This window comes from Ochotona curzoniae, unplaced genomic scaffold (genome assembly GCF_017591425.1).
Source record: "Ochotona curzoniae isolate NIBS_2020 unplaced genomic scaffold, NIBS_Ocur_1.0 scaffold_4506, whole genome shotgun sequence".
Classification (NCBI taxonomy): domain Eukaryota; kingdom Metazoa; phylum Chordata; class Mammalia; order Lagomorpha; family Ochotonidae; genus Ochotona; species Ochotona curzoniae.
In genome coordinates, this window is record NW_024467119.1 from 69,981,408 (window position 1) to 70,001,108 (window position 19,701).

Genomic DNA, 19,701 nt, shown 5'->3' on the forward strand with positions numbered 1-19,701 from the left:
TCACAAAATAAATAAATATATATATATGTATATATATATATATATGTATGTTTTCTAAAAAAGGAAAAAATGGAACCAGCTTAAATGTAATTAGCCATGATTAAGGTAACTTCATCTATGCTTATTTCAACTGGAGTAACAAAACAAAAACATCACTGAAATTCTTAATCAAAAGTGTAACACTTTGTGATAATTGAAAATGAGCCCCATCATATGGTTTTGCAAAAACACAACTGTTTTTTTTTTTTAATTATTTTTTCATTGGAAAGGCGGATATACAGAGAGGAGAGACAGAGAGGAAGATCTGCCATCCAATGATTCACTCCCCAAGTGAGCGCATCGGGCCGATACTATGCCAATCCGAAGCCAGGAGCCTCTTCCGGGTCTCCCACACGGGTGCAGGGTCCCAAAGCTTTGGGCCATCCTCGACTGCTTTCCCGGGCCACAGGCAGGGAGCTGGAAGGGAAGCGGGGCTGCCGGGATTAGAACCGTCGCCCATATGGGATCCTGGGCGTGCAATGCGAGGACCTTTAACCACTTGCGCCACTGCGCCGGGCCCGACTGTTTTTTTTAATAGTGGAAAAAATAAGCCTCAATTCCAATGGCAATGGTTACAATTCTCCTCTGTATTCTAAAAATGAGATAATAAGAAATTAAAGTTTTCCTCAAACTGATTCAATAAAAGCTGAGGTGCAAGTTTACTGAAAGATGCAAGAAATGCTTCCATATCAACATCAAATAACTACACTATGCAAAAGGTGAATCCCACAAGCCAGAAAGTTTGGCACACACAATCTCTACTGACCTCTGTTGATTGTCACTTATTTTTATAAAGCCAAATGTTTTCCACATAATGTTTCCCTAAAATATAAAGTTCAGATTCCAATATTGTCGCGCCCACGTTTCTTATCGTCCGGCGATAAGAGGCAGACGCGAGTGAAGTCTTCTGAGGTAATCTTTATTGCGCGCACCAAGATGAGGAGGGAAAGGCTCCGAACCCGGCAGGCTGTCTGCTCTTATGTGCTGACTGGCCCCGCCTCCGCCGATGATAGGTCGGCGTCATGATTACGCAGGGTCCTGGGCGACTGGATTCGTCAGTCCCAGTGTTCATGCGCCGGCCACGCCTCAGCTCACTGGGCATGTGCTAGGCGCCTGCGCAGTACCACGAAAGCTACGTCACCAGGAACCAAAGTGTGGCTTTTCCGGCCGGCGCCATTTTGGGTACGGCATGTAGCCAGTACATACAGATGCGGCTGGCAACACAATATAATGAGGATACCATTCAATACAGGAATAAAATCCAGTAATGCTTAAGGAATTTACTACATCTCTTTTTGAGTTAAATATCCACTAAAATTGGTTCATCTACTCCATGGAGTACTGCTCAGCTATTAAAAAAACAAAATGCAGTTCTTTGTGGCTAAATGGGCCCAACTGGAAACTATAATGCTAAGGGAAATGAGCGAATCCCAAAAAGTTAGATACCACATGTTTGCCTTAATTTAACCTGTAATTTTTTGATCCTGTCATTGATACTGTCTCAACACATGTGTTTCGAAAAATTGGACTTGCATTATTTTTAACATGTTGTTTACTCAGTACTATGTCAATCAATTCCATAACACTATATACTGTTGCTGATGTTTTGTTGGGGCTTTTAACTGACCAGGATTTTACTCTGTTAGCTCTACCTTCAGACCAGGGAAGGCCTCCCCAAGAAGCCGCTGAAGTTATCAGGACAATAAGATGCTGGACTCAATGCTGGGTGTGTGCTTGCAATGAAGGAATCTCAACTGAACATGAACTGTGGTTATGCACCATGAAGGAAGGGTTGTGGGAGGAGAGGGGAAAATCCAAGCACCTATGGAAATGTATCACATAATACAATGTTATTAACAATTAAAAAATAAAGATATTTAAAAAAAGAAAAAAAATAAAGATATTAAAAAAAGAAAAAAATAAAATGAGTAAAACTATTTATGGTGATAGATATGTTGCATATTGAACCTTATCCTGATTTACCTTACTAATGGCATATCAACTATCTTAATTCTAAGGAGCCATTAAAGAGTGACAGATTCACAGAATAATGGAGCAGTAAGCAAATGAAAGGCAGAAAATTGAGCAAAACGGTGCCATGTTTTTATATTGCACACACTTCCTTTCAGAGTCTGTGTTACAAGAAATAACTGTGCACTGGAATTTTTGTGTTAAATTACTTTATAGTGACAGTTAAATTTCCCAGCAAAAGTATTTTTGCTGAAACATATTGAATTAAGTTTATCATTAATTCAATATGATCATTTATTAATCAAATACAAAAATGTGATGCCCTGCTCTCTGCAAGAACATTGGGATGAAATGGCCTTTAGCATTCAATGGAGTTCCATAAGCAAAGACTGAATAATTATCTGCCTTTGCTAGAAATAATCTGCAAATACTTAGCTATTCTTTGCAAAATTCTATTGCAGATATTCATGGGAAAATTCATCCTCACACAAACATTTCAAAACTGAACGAAGGGATGGCTATATCAGGCTTTGAGTCTTGGCATAACATCATCAATGTCACCTGTTGACTTAAGTAATAGGTAGTTTTATGAAGATAGATTATTCAAGAGATTCTCCAATCAGCTTCCATCTCAGATCCTCCTCTTTGCAGGATTTATTTTTCCTACCTTTTCTAAGTCTGATGAAAGTTGAGAACCAATGCTTTCAACCACTGGACCCTTTAAAAGTGAAATCCACCTAGGAACTTTGATGACTTTGGAAGATGAGGAGGCCCTTCTGCCATGCCTATCAGGCTGTTATTAGAATCTGTGTCAGGAGTGTGCACCTGCAGAAGCTCTTGAGACTAAGATGTTACGTCCCAATAATCAGATACTACATTGAAGTTATCACAGTTTAAAATTCATTTAATACTCCGAACCTACCAAAAGCTACAACTTAGTGGCATGTTATCCTGTACCTGTGACCCTGTGGCAAGCTGGGAATTACTGATCCTGGCAGCCACCCAGCATTGCAACAGTGTCATTACTGCCTAGCTTTGCAACAGTATCATCACACATATCCCTGTGAAAAGGTCAGCTTGCAGTAGTAACCTTTGCTTTCACATTATTATGTTGGTGAAACACACTAAACTGTGTTAAGGATCATCAACTGTACTAGAGTGTAGAAAAAGACTGAATTACTACCATGAGTTAAGGTTGTCACTGATTTACTTGAATTTACTTGAATTTACTTGATTTACTACTTACTTGAATTCAGATCAGAAACTCTGTGAAACATTCAACTCCATCTCTGGAACTGGGGATATGAATATTTCATAATTGAGTGACAGTTTCATAGCTTAATTTCAAATATCTATACGTACACAAGATTACCTACTATCAGCAGGCTTTAAAAGGTTCATGAAAGGAATTGAAGCTACGACAACAGCTCCACTTCCAATTTAGTTCTATGGATAACGTTAATGTGCCTGCGAAAGGCTCCAGCTATTGCAGCCACTTGGAGAGTAAGCCAGCAGACAGAAAATCTTTCTCTCTCTCTCCTTCTCTCTGTAAATCTGTTTTTCCAATAAAGAAGAAATAAACATTTAAAGGATTTAGAATCCTATGTTATTCCTTTGTTTACTCGTTTTCCCACCAATTAGATACTAAAAACTTATATCAAGGGGTATTATTCTATGTGTTGGGAACACTGGAGTGAACAAAGAAAAACAAAAATTTCGGCCCACATATATATAGACAGATAACACAAAATTAGGAGAGATAATGATATAACTACCTTAATGAACTTATAAAACTCCAGAGAAAAATTCCAGAAAAGCAATAGAAAAGATGAAAGATAAATTAAGTTACAGCTGCTATTAAGTAAAATTAAAATTCAAACATACAGAAATAATTTTTAATGTATTAAAAAAAAATTCCTGGTTGGTAGCCCAGAATGCCTATGAAGTGCTTAAAAAACATCGGATGCCTAGATTTACCTCAGATCTCAATTCCAAACCATGTGGTAGCTAATTAAATGAATACTCAGTTTAAAAGCACCAAAAGGGTTATGGTACACATATTGTTTTTAGAATATACTTATTATTTAAGAGAGAAAAAGAGAGATAGAATAAGTGAGCTCTCAGAGATAGAATAAGTGAGCTCTCACCTACAAATTCACTTTCTGATTGCCTAAGATGGTAGGTTAGACCTAGCCAAAGCTCAAATGCAAGAACACCATGAGGGTCTCCTGGGTGGCAGGGATTCAGTCACTGGAGCAAACATTGCTGCATGCAGGTGTCTGCATTAGCGGATAACTGGACTCATGAGCTTGAAACAGGCATCAAACACAGAGTATCAAATAGAATAGATGCTCCAATATTTATTCATTTATTTACTTACTTACTTATGAAAATTCATCTATTCATCTTCAATGTCCTTGAAAGACAGAGAATAAAAAAAAAAAAGAGAGAGAGAGATGGGAAGTGGGTGGGGAAGGGGATAGCTAGTGTTGGTTCAGGATGAAAATAAGGGCCTAGAACTCCATTCAGCTGCCCCCATGGGGGTGGCAAGCACTCAAGTACTTGATTAATCTCCTTATTGCCTCCCAAGTTGCATTAGCACAAAAGCTTGAACAGAAGTGGTGTAACCAAGAAACAAAATGGAACTGCCAGAGTTCCAAGCAATCTTTTAACTAGTTGCACCAAAATGCTTACTTACCACTTCAGATTCCTGGCAATCAGGAAAAATCATTCAATAAGTTGAGAAATGTCTAGAAAAATCATTGTGCATAGCAGTAGAGCGTTTCGGACAACTTCACTATCCAAGGGGCCTGATGGGAATTTTAAGGGCAGTGTAGAAGTAAAAAGCCTACTGGCAACCTTATATTGCCATTAGTTTCAGACTAATCATAACAGCAAGTCTCACAGCTGGCCTGAGGCCACAGTCCTCAGTGAGGCAAGAGGCAGTGATTTTGGAAATGCCAGAGACAAGGAGAACCTTGGTAAGTTTCCATACTTTCCTGGATGACCTGAAGGGCCTACTGGATACTAACAGGGCCTACTGGAAATGAAGGGCAGTGGATAAGTAAAATTCCACAACATTGGGTGCATGCCCCAACACATGAGCAACACACAACAGCACTGAAGGGAGTCTGATTGGATTGAGTATTTGAGCATCATTTCTGATCACCATAAACAGACCACAAGCTACAGCAATGTACATGTCACCTTTGTAGACAAAGCTAAACTGCTATGTAAGAACACTATTGGAAACATAATATTAAAAGACCAATAACCAAAGCAGAGCGCAACGAATGTTGGTGAGGATGTAAACAGAACACTTATACTCTATTGTAGGGAATGTAAATTATGGTAGCCTCTATGGAAAAAAATGTAGGGATCTCTTTAGAAAACAGAAATAAACTTATCATATGATTCAGCTATCCCATCAGGGAATAATATACATATTCACACACTCAAAAGTCTTAAATCCAATAAGTCAGAAATACCTGCACCACTGTGTTTATAGCAGCACTGTTAATAACAGCCAAACTCTAAAATCAACTAAAGTCTCCAAAAAGGGATAAATGGAACAAGGAAATGTGCTACACTCACACACACACACACACACACACACACATACACACAGGAATATTATTCAGAAAAATAATAATAAAAAATATTATTCTAGCATTTGCAGCAAAATGTACTCAACTGGAGGACATCATATGAAGTGAAGTAAATCAGACACAGGACCCATGCCACCTTCATTCCCTTATATGCGGTAGCTAACATTCAAAACAAACAATCTCCCCAAATAACAAGTTGACCGGCACCGTGGCCTAACAGGTTAAATGTCTGCCCATGGGACGAGCATCTCACATGCACTTTGGTTCTAGTCCTGGATGCTCCACTTCTGATCCAGCTGTCTACTTACAGCCTGGGAAAGAAGCTGAGGCTGGCTCAATTCCTCGGACACCTGTGTCTGCATGGGAGACACAGAGGAGGTTCCTGGCTTTGAATTGGCTCAGCTCTGGCCATTTGGAGAGTAATCCAGCGGACAGAAAAATATCTCTATGTCTTCTACTCTCTCTGTAACTCTGCCTTTCTAATAGAAATAAGTAAATCTATAAAAAGCAAAGTTAATAAAAAATAAATAAATAAGATAAAAGATATGTCTGTGTACAAGTGCCATTGTGAATATAGTCTATATAATTTTTATATCTTTGTTAAACCAGTAATTAGCAACATCATACTGCTACAGTTTTGATTATATGTGATCACTTTACAGCATACAGAATATAAGTGACATGGTGATTTTTCTATTCAATTTTGTTTATAGTCATTGTCTGAATTGTTAGCCTTTTTAGTTTTTACTTGTTATACTTATTTGGTGAAGTATTAAGCTCTTTATTATACTGCAAACCAAAATGTATTATCTCAAAGTTAGAAAAAGAAAGAGAAAAAGAGACAGAAAAGGAGAAAAATAGAGTATACAAGGGAGTGAAAAAAGGGATCTTATTATATTCTTATATTTATATCGATAAATTACAATGAATCTGTTAAGTACTTATTAAAATTAAACTTAATAATCAAAAGAAAGAAGATGCTTAATTGTTCTGAACATCAGAAGCCAGCAGAACAAATTCTTCTGTGGGGTTCTCTTGGTTTATTCAACTATGATTTGTATTTATTTTATTCTGGACAAAACACCATACCTAATGCCTGAATATAATGGAGAATGTGATGGATAAGGCAGAGATTAAAGAGTTCATATTCTAAAGCTAGAGTAGTCTTTGCAAGATATCAGGATTTGATCAGATACTCTGTTTTGGCAGTTTTCTAAAAGTTTAAGTTCGTATAACTTCTGTTGAAAGTAACAAATTTGAAGTTGTTAAATACATACAAAGTACATTTAAGTTACAGTATGTGGTTACTTTTGATACAGAAAAATGTTAAAGTATAACCAGGAGGAGGAGGAAAATAATATTCAAATAGAACTAGTGGTGTGGCAAGTTAAACCACTGCCTGAGGCAAAGGCATCCCGCATGATCACCAGTTCTAGTCCTGGTTGCCCCACATCCAATCTAACTTCTTGGTAAAGGGCCCAGAAAAGCATCCAAACATGGCCAAGTCTTTGGGCCCCTGGATCCATGTGGGAGACAGATGAAGTTCCTGGATTCTAGCTTCTGCCTGCTCGAGCCCCAACTGATATCATTGGAAAGTGAACTCATGGAGAAGAGACTCCCTTTTCCCTCTATCTCTCCCTGTATCTTTATAATTCTGCCTTTCAAAAAAATAAGTAAATAAACCTTTGGAAATACACACTAAGAAATCAAGATTCTAGTAGTATTTTTGTGATATTGTGGCAAAACATTCAGATATTTGCTTCATTATTTAAATGGTTACCAACTGAATGTAATCTTTCATAACATACACAGCATTTGTAAACATATACAGGTTTATAAGGTGCCACTATTTAATAAAAAAGTTATTTTGTTAAATTGGTAAAATATTAGATTTGATTTCTTATCTAAGCTTGACCAGCATATTTACTGCTGGAGTTAAACTGTTTGTGTGTGTTCATAAACATAAGGACATGAAAATTATAACCAGCTAGACTTTACTGTGCCTGGGAGAGCTGAACGGCAATATCATGACTTTAACTTTATTTAGCAAATCTTAATTTATTGTGTGCCAAAGAGAACTCTAATCACTTTACACTTATGACTTCACTTAATCTTCAAGATGATTCTAAGAGGTGACAACTACTATCATGACTATTTTACATATGACAAAACTAACACATCAAGAGACTGATTAATTTACCTACAGCATTAAGCAACAGAGATGAACTTTGTAATAGCTAGTAAGTGACATCTGGCTTGGATTTAAACTCAGGTCAGTTGGCTCCTAAATCCAACCTGATAACTACACTGTTTTGCTGCGAGAGTTGATTAGCTTATCATCTTGAGGCATGAACAGAACACCCAGAGAGGAAGAAAGGGTAACTGTTAAATAACAGAACATATCTTGTTTTTTAAATGTATACACACAGAGACAAATCCTCACACTGCCATGTAACCCTTGCATGTATACAAAATGATACCTTTATAGATATAAAATTTGAACATTAAAACAAAGTGGAACACTCAAGAAGAGGATTACCAGAGAAGTGGAGACATGGAAGTTAGGAACCTCAGCAATTTTGAATAATGTTTTTGAAACCTTATTTCACTTTACAACCCAAAAATCAGCCCATAACAATTTTATGCCATGAACAACTGGCTGAGGACGTAAGTCAGAGTCTGAACAATTGTGTACAATAACAAAGTATGTGGTTTAGTGCAATAGCTGCAAAAGAGATGCACACTTTATTATTTGTCTGGTAATATCTTAGGATTAAGGCTAATATCTTATTCTTACCTTATGTAAACTTGTGACTATTTAAACTTCCAGACAATTTGCTAGTTCAGTCACATGAATCCTGCAATGTACCTTGCATTTCCATAGCAGAGGCTCCTGTTCCCCTCACCAAGCACCTGAGTACCATCCACAGCGATGTATGCAGTACTTTCCTGCATATTTGGGGGATTTAATTCTCAGATTGCAGATTTCTACAATTAGTGCTGAGACATTATATTAGAGAAAAGAATATACCAACCAAATGTGCTTTACATGGCTGAGATGTTCATGTCAGAAGTCCAAGACAACCTTGGACATTTGTCAAAAAATTCTGATGGAACTCACTCATCAATGAAAATGTCAAGAGATATGAAATGCAGTGAAATAGAGGACCACAGAAATCTCTCCCTAGTGGAAAAGCATACAAGCTGAGAATGAACACAGATAAGCACCAACATTTCCACTGAAAAAAGACTGCAATAATTTAAAGAAAAAAACGAAAGTAAAAGTTATTCCAGGTCAGCAGCAGGCCTCTCCAGTTCACTACTAGACATTCATTTCTGGAAATGGGGAACCTACTCCATATCTCTTGATGTGATTCTAAACTAATCTTTTAAGGAAAGACAATTTCATTTAACTTTTTAATTAACATATGCCCTTGCTGATGGACATTGTGAATGAGGCACATTTTCTTTCCCATTATGTCTTAGATTTTAATTACTATAGAAATGAATCAAGAAACATGACTTGGGGCAAAGCATTGCAAATATCATCAGAGTAGCAGTGTGAATACTCTAAGTGTCAGTGTTATCTCCTTTATATGATGAATGATATGAAAACGATTTTGGGAAGTAGATTTCTGGTTTCTGACCCAAACACCCTATAAGCGGTGGGAAGCCCATCTGTCAGTCATGACTGCAAAGGCTTTGTCTTGGTAATGGCTTAGTTGTACATCGCGCATACTTATGTCTACTTAGTTGTTGAGTGACTGTACTCTTTGAGTGTTGCATCTAAGGATTCAGAGCTTATGAACTGGAGCGAATGAAAAATACTGTCCATTTATATCATCAAATGTGTTCATGGGTACATTTTCTTTTACGTCCTAAAAGAGAAGGGGAGGATATGGAAACAATTGTATCTCTTATGCCATCAGTTATAAGCTACAGAAATATAATCAACTTACTAATTATTTATTCCTGTAATAAATATGTAGCTTGGGAAAAAAAAAAAACTCAAAATGATCTTAAATGAAACACAAGATTTAAGACAGATGGATACCTTCTCATACAGTCCAGCGCCCGGATGAAGTAGTCCTTGTGCAACTGGTGTTCGTCCCTCAGAATGGAGCACTGTTCCAGCGTAACTGACATTGAAGTCCTGTCTTTGGCACTTTTACAGCAAGTGAAACGGATGCCATTTAGTTTGCGACAAATCTGTAACACACACACATACACAGTTGATTATTCATTTATAGGTTATTGTCAAACGGTGACCTAAACAATCCTAAACATTAAATGTTTGCATGAATTTGTGGTAATTGCAGGAAGTCAACTGTTTCAATTTATTTCAATTTGTAGTTTTTTGGCTTTAAATCCAATTATTTTTGCTGTGAATTTTACCTATTCATTAGTGTCTATTTCAATAAGTCCTTGTTACTCCTTAATAGATAATTCATATTTTGATCGTTTGTAAGCACCTGATGTTGTAACTGTCCCTTTCAACACTGTTTCTGCTACATCTCATGGATATTCATATTCTCGTTTTTATTGTCATTCTTGTTTTGTTATTTTTTCAGTGACACATAGCTCATGCAGTGCTATTACTTTCTATAAGAAGCTTTTTTGTTTTCTTTTTCATTACTTTTGTGACACATTGGTCATTCTGTAATTTAGCTTTATGTTGATGCAAATGTTCCTTTTTTCTCCCTGTTGCAGATTGCGTTTTTTTTTTGCCCTGTATTTAAGGGTTTGTATAATAGAAATGTAGCAGAGACTGATGTACCCAGATGTGGAGACATACATCAGTATGACTCTCTGTATCCAGACCAAAGATGGAATCCCAGTGAAACTGTTGAATATAACCTGACTACCCATTGCAATACCAGGACAGAAGTCAGTAGGGGAGAGGGTACATGGAAAGGGAGATGGAAGATCCCAGAACCTATGCAGCTGAATCATAAGATAAAATAAATTTTTAAATGCTAAAAATCAATTTATATGTATATACATACACATATATGTATGTGTGCATGCTTGTATGTATATATAGGGTGTGGGAGTGGTGAAGCCATATGAGTTGTGGAAGACCCAGCAGAAGACAAATTGCCACTGAGAAACTACTGGAGCTGCAGTGCATGCTTATAGGTAAATAGCTCAGGAGCAACAACTTCACGTACCCAGAGGTGGACACATGATTTGAATTCTAACTAGTTTTATCCTCTTATTTTACATATCTAATTCAGTTTTTCATTTTGCTTTTTACATTATGAGATTAACAAACTTATTTGAAAGTGAGAGTGAGCGAGCAACAGAGAGAGAGAGCGAGCAAGCACACATTCCCATCCCTGTTAATTATATTTTTGACAATTTTTACATAGTTAATTAGGGGAAAAAGGCTCAAGGGCTATAGGGAAGTGGGCAAGACTATTATTTCCATATTGTTTCCTTCATGCATCTGAGGTAGAGGTGAATATTGAGGGAGAAGCCGCACCCAGTTTCCCACCCACCCCAAGTCCTGGATGTGGGGCATGCTCTTAGATACTTGCTCATGTGATTTTGATAGTTCAACAGTTATGAATCGCTACCAATCTCGCCACTCCAAGCCAGATGAGGTCGCTGAAGAATCCCCTGAATGACACACACAGTCCCTCATAGAGTCTTCATTTGCCCAATATTTCACTGCCAACATATAGCTGAGGTGGTTGATTGACTTGTTCTATCTTTTATCTTTTCTTGGTTAGGGTTCTGAGTCCAGCATTTCGATTGGGGAGATCCCCAAAGAAACTCTGAGGTTATTCCCAGACCAGATTCTTGTGTGTTCTAGGAAGCACAGGGTCCGGCACAGTCCATTGCCCCGATCAGCTGGTGGTTGTAATTGCTGGGTTGGTTCTGCTTTCAGCCCTGACTTCCACTGGAACCAATGGGTGTTGCAGTGCAGCCTGGTTCTGCCCAGCATACACTCAGCCCTCACATAAACCAGTGGGAACTGCAGCCTAGTTGGAGCAACCCGCAATAAACCCCACCAGGCCTGCTCCCTACCCTGGTTTGCCAGTCTGCATAGCAGATTAGTCCAGTCTGTCCCACATCCCCCTTGGCTCTCGTACATGTCAATGGGTATTGAAGCTTTGTTGCACCCAACCAGGCTCAACTATACAGCCCTCACGGATATTGTTGAGTGCCTCTCTGTCTAGCCACCCCAGCCCCTGTCCTAGTTTTCGTGCCCTACCGTGGGAGTGGTAACCCAAGAGGGATGAGCCCACTATTTCCCTCCCAGGTCTCTCGCTCCTGGATTATGTACTCTTGAGGTGGTTCTGGCATTTGACTTGACAGAATTAGCCCCCAGTGCCAGCTTTTGCCAGTTGATGCTGTGGCTAAGCCCAAACAACTCTTACCCACTCTAATTGATGCTTGCACCAGTAAAAATAATCAGCTTAGCCTGGCTTTTCGCTGATCTAGTCCACATGAGGCGCACAAGTGTTGTAGCCCTGCTTAGTCTGGTCTGCCTCCATCCCAGTTCATGCTCTCCAGTGGGAGTAACTCTCCAGCAAAGGGACCCTGCCTTATTCCCCCTGCCGGCTCTGCCCCCTCCCTTCCTGGTTCTCAGGCATGCTGGTTGGGTGCTGCAGTCACATCTCCTACAGGCAACCTTACCTTGGCATTCCGTATTGTGCACTGGTTTTTGTCGTGACTGAACCTGGCTGGACCAACACTCTGTTCTGGTGCTTGGATTTGCCAGTGGATGACGTGAACTGATTCAGCCTGGTCTGCCTCTGACCCATGCCAAATATATGCCAGTGGGAAACTTTCTATGGCCTATTCTGGGCTGTTTCCTATTATGCTTCTTGCGCTTACCTGCAGGAACTGTGTCCTGCCAGAGGAGTTGCCCAGGCTCCTCCATCAGAACCCCTCCCAGTGCCAGATTTTGGACATACCAGGGGTTCCATGAGCCAGTCCTACTCAGTTTCAACATAGTTTTTTATAGCATTCTTCTAGAGGTTATGATCATCCTTACTGGTTGCTCATTCACCAGGCCAAACTACTGCCCTAAAGTGATGAGATTTTAAACATCCACATAAATCCTCATAAGATAAGTGAACCACTTTTCAATATCACACAAAATATCCAAACTTGTTATCATGATGGGTGAGGAAATGTAGATTTAGTTAGGTCAAGCACATTTCACACAACTACGCAGAACTAAGATGCAAATGCAATTCCACGTAAACCTAAGGTCCAATTCATTTTAGCTTTCCATAGATTGTTTCTACATTTCTTTTTGCTACCCATTTCTATTCTGTTCCATTGATAAGGATATCTATTTTTGTGCCAATGCTAGGATATTTTGATCACAAATTCCCTATAGTATATCTTGATGTCTGATATTGTGTATTTTCTACCTTTACTTTTGTTGTTTAAGATTGTTTTAGCTACTCTGGGAATCCTCTATTTTGGTATGAATTTTCACAGGACTATTTATATTATTTAAAAAACAACAATGAATATATCAACATATCATCCCTATTAGACACACACTAAACTAAATAGAAACAGAGATTAAGACTTCCTGGAACACATAAAATTCTATACTTCTTCACCTTAAGTTCTTTTATGTAATGTAAGATTTAAAACCAACTTATTCATCCAGTCTAATGGTATACCATAAACCATATTTAATAAGAGCATATATTGAAAAAGTATGTTAGAAAAGCATGGGATTTTGAGAAATTATTTAATATATAGATGGGAAAACAGTAAACTGCAAAAGAATATATGCTTTGTGATTGTATGTGTATGCCCTTAATTTCTCTATTTACATATATTAAGACATATGCATGTATGAAGATGTTTCTTTGGTCCTAAATTGTCAGATGGCCTTGGTAAACAACCAAGCTACTTTCATGCTATTAATTAAATGGGGGAAAAAAACTAACAACTTGTTTCAAAAACTTGGTAAGAATTAGCCTCCACAGCTGACCACTTTCTGTCTGGTTCTAAGCTTTTCCTGTCTGGTTCTAAGCTTTCCCTAATGGTCTCTGTCTATCTGATTTAATTTTTTTGGTGGTGGGGGGACGGAGCCTCTGCCACAACCCTGATGGTCATTGCAAGAGTGTGGGAAAGCAAAGTTGGAACTAAGTAAGGACCAGAGAAAGCTCCCCTCCCAAGTCCTGAAGGAAGTTTGTACTCACATATACAATACTAGGTAGGACACAAAGATTAGTTACTCCTCAATAAGGCATTGAATATTTCTCTGCACACCCATCCTAAAACTGTTCTGCGCCTCAATTGTTAACATATGGCTCGTTAGAGTTTTAAGCCAGTTTGGACTATTCTAAAATTCGCCAAGTTCAGTAAAAATTAGGCTTGAATACTATAAATTGATAAATATAAAAATGAAAATAGACACAAGACAGCTGAATAGTACCCTATACCCATTTTAAGGTGTATAGCAGCCAGTTGTATATAAACTAAAATTAAAAAGTCAATGAAGCTTGGTGTGGATCTGGGAGTCTTCAGGGTTGGGATACGAGCCTCCTCCTGTCCACCCGCTCCAATCTGGGATCCCCCCGCCCCCCAAGTTCCATACGCATGACTTCCTGTTAAGAGGCTTTCAAGTTCGCTCCCGATTCCCCACTTCTGCCTGTGTAGCTTTACTATATTGTCTAGTGCCAACTCGAGTCTGTTATCTATGGGTTATCAGGTTTGATCCTGATAGGCTATATTTCATGTCTTCCTCTCACTTTTTAGGGAGATGGAAGATTTCCTGCATTCCCTCCCCAGGACCGAGTAACATAGGGTATTAAGAGTGTTTTAGGTTTTACAGTTCTTTGATTTAGATAATAAGTTTTCTGACTCACATTAATTGTTGTTTTATAGATTACAGGACTCTCAGTACGGACACCAAGGACTACATCCCAACTGCCAAGGAGACCACGGGGAATAGGAGTGCCTTTAGAGGCCGAGAACTCTGAGGTCACCCACCCCCATCTGGAGCCTCCACAGGGGATGGAAGAAGTCCAAACTCTGCCGTACAGAAATCAGCGTCATCGGAACGACAACCAGGAGCCCTGAGCGGTCTGCAGAAACAGAAGAATAATAAACTTCCTTTGGGACTAGGGAGGCAAGCTCTCTCCAGTCCTTGCCTAGCTCCGGCTCTGGGTCCCCACCCTCCCTTGCGGTGATCATTAGGATCGCTCCAGAAACCCCTCGAAACAAATGAACAAACATACAAACCAACAAAAAACCTAGAATGGACAGACAACAAAAAGGAAAGCTTGGAATCAAACAGGAAATGGCCAGCGTGGACTCAATCATACCTCACTAGGTGGGACACAAAGATTAGTTACGCCTCACTGGGGTATTGGGGATTTCTCTGCACACCCATCCTAAAAAATGTTCTGTACCTAAACTGATGATAAACAGCTAAATACTAAAATAAAAATAGACGAGACATCTGAATAGTAATGTATAGCCATTTTGAGGTGTATGGTATCCGGTTGAATACAAACTAAAAATTGAAATATCTATGAAAAAGGCACAGGATGTAGTTAAGAACCCGCAATTTCTTATTAACATATTGTTAATCAACACCATATCAATTAATGCCATAAGGTTGTAAATGGTTGTTGATGTTATGTCGGAGCTTCTAATTGATTGGGATGATACTTTGCCAGCTTTACCTTCAGACCAGAGATGGTCTCACCAAGAAATTGTTGACCCCACTAGGATAATAAGACGCTGGACTTTATGCTTGGTAAATACTTCCAATGAAAGAACCTCAACTGAATTTGAACTGTGGTAATGCAGCAAGGTGGAGAAATCCACTATGGGGAAAGGTTTCGGGGAGGGGTGGGGAGAATCCCAGTGCCTTTAACATTGTGTCACATAATGCAATAAAATTAATTAAAAAAAAGAAAGAAAAGTCAATGAAGCAGTCACAGGAGGTGGGTAAGAACTTGCATTTTCTATCACACTGGTCACTCAATACCATGTCATTTAACACCATAATGTTGTAAATTGCTGTTGATGTTACGCTGTGGGTTTTCCTTGGATGGGCTTTTCATCCTCTTCTGCCAGCTCTACTTTCAGATCAGGGATGGTCTTCCCGAAAAACTATTGAATTTATCTGGACAATAAGATGTTGCACTCTATGCATGGTACATGCTTGCAATGAAGGAATCATGACTGGATTTGAACTGTACTACTGCAACAAATGGAGGAATCCACCATGGGGGGAGGGTTTGGGGAGGAGTTGGGGGAATCCAAGAGCCTATGAAACTGTGTCATAAAATGAAATTAGAAAAAAAATTAACCACCATATTAGTCTATAGCGATACAAAGAGGAGTCATAATGAAGGAAAGAACTATTAAGTGAACACTAATGCAGAATAGTCCTAAATTTGAACAGTGAAGCAAAAAGCCTTAAAGAAGTGTTTCATGGGCCCGGCGCGGTGGCGCAGTGGTTAAGTCCTCGCATTGCACGCCCGGGATCCCATATGGGCGCCGGTTCTAATCCCAGCAGCCCCGCTTCCCTTCCAGCTCCCTGCTTGTGGCCTGGGAAAGCAGTCAAGGACGGCCCAAAGCCTTGGGAACCTGCATCCGCGTGGGAGACCCGGAAGAGGCTCCTGGCTTGGGATCGGCATAGTATCAGCCGTTGCGCTCACTTGGGGAGTGAATCATTGGACAGAAGATCTTCCTCTCTGTCTCTCCTCTCTGTATATCCACCTTTCCAATAAAAAAAAATTATAAAAATAAATCTTTAAAAAAAAAAAGAAGTGTTTCATAATTTTCCTTTTGATGTTCTTCCCTAGGATTCCAGAACTGCATGTAGAGTAACTCAAGCATCTTTCCTCTTCATTGGTCTTGTTAAATTAGTTTTTACTATACCTTATGGCAACTTTTTCATTCTTCTTTTGCAGAAGGCAGTAAATAATATTTTATTATTAAGAGTGGCTGATGGTAGGGAAAAAGCTGTTTCAAATACTGTTGCCCAAAAATGAATAGACTGAGTTCCAACTCATAAGACTTAACATTGTGGAAACTACGAACACGACATTCTTCACAAAGATGTCCATTTTATGCCTTTCTGATGAAAAGACATGTTCCTTATAAAAGGATTTAGGATATAGATATTCTACAAAAATCATCTATTTCATATGAGCAAAGGTCCAATGGTTGCCATGTCAGGACTCAAAAAGCACAGGCTTGATTCTCTCAGTAACTTTTGTAGAAGCCTCTGTGGAAATGCAGGCAGATCTTTCAACTAAGGGTACCAATAAGGAAGAAAGAATCATACAAAGTACACCCATTCCCTTCTAAGAACAGTCAGTAATAAATCCCTTGCCAACTTCTACGTTAACTGACACATTTATAAGCTCATTAACTGAACCATATGTCCAGGAGCATTACTGAAGCTCTAAGTCAGAGCTGTGGTAACTATATTCAACGAAACTACGTGGCTGCAGATCAGCAGTTCAAAATTCTAGTTCACAGGGTCAACTAGCATTACAACCTAAAACCCTAGGGAAATGCAGAGCACTCACTTCAACTCAGAGTGACAAATATACCCTGGGCTGAAAGAACAGTTACTAAGTACATTTCTTGTTTGGTATATCTTCCTTCAAGTTATGTTCTTATCTGTCAGCGCAACTATCAACAAGATTGAAATATGCAATTATCTTGATAACAGAGGACATCTGCTAACTGAAATTGTAGTAGCTCTCTCTCGCATAGCACATAACCGATAACACCACTCTTAATGTGACGAGGAACAGGATTTGAGATGGAAGTGCTTACCGTTGCAGCCAGCCACATGATTTCCACATTTTTTCTTTTTTTGGGCGGTGATTGGAGGAGAGTTTATTGTTATCCGGGTTTCGTATGATGGGCGGGTTATTGAGGGTTTGGGCTTGGTGTTCGGTATGGTAGGTTATTTTTGGTTTAAGTCGGGGAGGATCAGTAGGGGGTCAAGGTTGGGTGTCTGTTTGCTTCTGGGTTGGGGCTTTGTAACTTTTTGGGATGGGGGTTTATAGGGCGATGGGGGGGTTGGCCGGGGGGTTGTGGGTTTTCGGGGTTTTGTGGGGAATGGTGGTAAATGGCGAGTTGGAGGGGGGGATTAGTGGATTAGGTGTAGTGGGGGTGATGGTTGTTTTTGTGAGGGGGATGGTTGTGGAGTTGTGGGGTGGTAGGGTTGATTTTATAAATTGCAATGGGTGGGTGGAGTGTGTAGTGGTTTGTTTGAGGGGGGGGGGGGGGGGGAGTAGGTTGGTGAGTAGTGGAGTTGAGTTTGGAGGAGGGGTTAGGTGGATGAGATGGCGTGGTTTTGTTTTCGTATGGGATATGTTTTAAAACATGAAGTCAGTTTCTATACAGCAAAGCTCCACAGTGTCAGTACAACTGACATTGTGCATCAGATAGCATTGTGCTCTTGTAAGGAGGTGCTGTTAACTGTATATTACAAGGTGTCAGCAGTTTCCTTGAACTCTATCATTCACATGTCAGAAGCACACTTCCCAGTACAACAATAAAAAGGTCTACAGTTATTGCCAAATATTCCCAGATAGAAAAATCTATCCTGATTGAGAACCACTGTTATAAACCAGGACAGGTGCAACATGGAAAGAGGAACAATAGCTGGCCATGGTTAATGACAGATTGTTTGGGCAGAGACCAGAAAAGGACACTAGGCATGTCATAGGTAATAAGTGCCTACATTTAACAAGGTGTATTAAACATAGAGTAAAATTGCACAAATACCTCTCAGAATTGGAGATGCCGAATTTAAGGTTATAATACAGTAATGGAAACTTATAAAATAGGCATTATTTTCCTTTTATTATTGCTTATAACTATGTCCCATATCCCCACTGAACTACACAGTCTTAATTTTTACTTGTAGAACTTTTTTTTTTCAGATTTAGTGGAACATTAAGCCTTTGGCTAAAAACTAAATTTAAAATACTATTGCAAAAACTAAAAGAAAAGAAGGAAAGAAGGGAAGTGTGAGGAGAGAGGAGAGGACAAGTGTAGAGGATGGGAAAAGAAGCAGCAAAGGGGAGGGGAGGGCAAAAAGGAAGGAAAGAGAGTGACAAGGAGGGAGGGGCAGAAGGACAAAGTCCTGTTATACCATTTTTTGAATTGTAGCTATGAACTACACTGAACCTGTTCTCTTTGTATTGATATCATATTAACATGAAATTTGAAGAAAACTGATATAGTGATTATTATGCAAATAAAACCAATAATTTTTTTATAAGTGAGTGGATGAATTGATATGCATGGTATGAAAATAAACTCTACTACTAAATGCTAAAGGTTAGAAATGATGAATTCCAGAGTCCTCACTGATGTTAGAAACAGAGAACATAGCTAAGAACTAGAAACCACACGAGTGTACTTTAAAATGTTCTTGGAACAAGTCTACAAAAAGTTTCTGAAAATTATTCTGGTGATTAAATTGTACTAGGATTTCAAAAATTGTACCTAAGAAACCTGTATTTTCATTTTTCACACACTTGATGAAACATCTTTATATTATTGACTTTGATCACAAAAACAAACCCAAATTGCCTTAAATAGTAATTTTCAAATCTGAACCTGATGTTTAATTTGAGCAAAATAATCTAAGTACTAGTTTTTTTTATTTTCCTCTAGCATTAAAAGAATACAGGAAGTAGCCTTATGAGCTATAAAAGTTATCTCCAACTACCAATGAGGGGGGCATTTGGTGAAGAGGCAATGGGCTCAAAATCAGTCATCTTCTCATTTGAGTTCATGGCCACAGCATAAAGGTCAGGTAGAGTTTAGATACGGACCTTGGGTTAGCAAGGTGAGATTTGAAATATCCACACTGAATGTATGCATAATTCCAAGGTATTAGTCTTAAAGGAGGAAAGCTGACAAACTAAAGTATGTACTATGTAATTAGAGAATATTCTCATAAGATAAAAAACATGTGTTCACTAAAAATGTTATCCCGTTAAGTAAAAGACATTCTGAAACACAGAAATTTTAATGGACACAGCATAAGATCAAGGGAAGGAAGCTGAATGTGGGAATGCCCTGAAAAACTTTCCTTTAAAAAGATTTATTT

The 19,701-nt window shown here is 38.9% G+C and overlaps 1 protein-coding gene across 3 annotated transcripts in view; it reads right to left on the reverse strand.

Annotated features, from left to right (window-relative positions):
- Window positions 1-19,701, reverse strand: part of INPP4B (inositol polyphosphate-4-phosphatase type II B) — a 377,559-nt gene that overhangs the window by 39,053 nt on the left and 318,805 nt on the right. For all 3 annotated transcript variants that reach the window (XM_040967293.1, XM_040967292.1, XM_040967290.1), the window contains 2 exons: window positions 17,406-17,466; window positions 9,673-9,827 (listed from right to left, as the gene is read on the reverse strand). In XM_040967293.1, coding sequence (XP_040823227.1) covers window positions 9,673-9,827; window positions 17,406-17,466 — 216 coding nt within the window. The remainder of the gene's footprint in view (window positions 1-9,672; window positions 9,828-17,405; window positions 17,467-19,701) is intronic.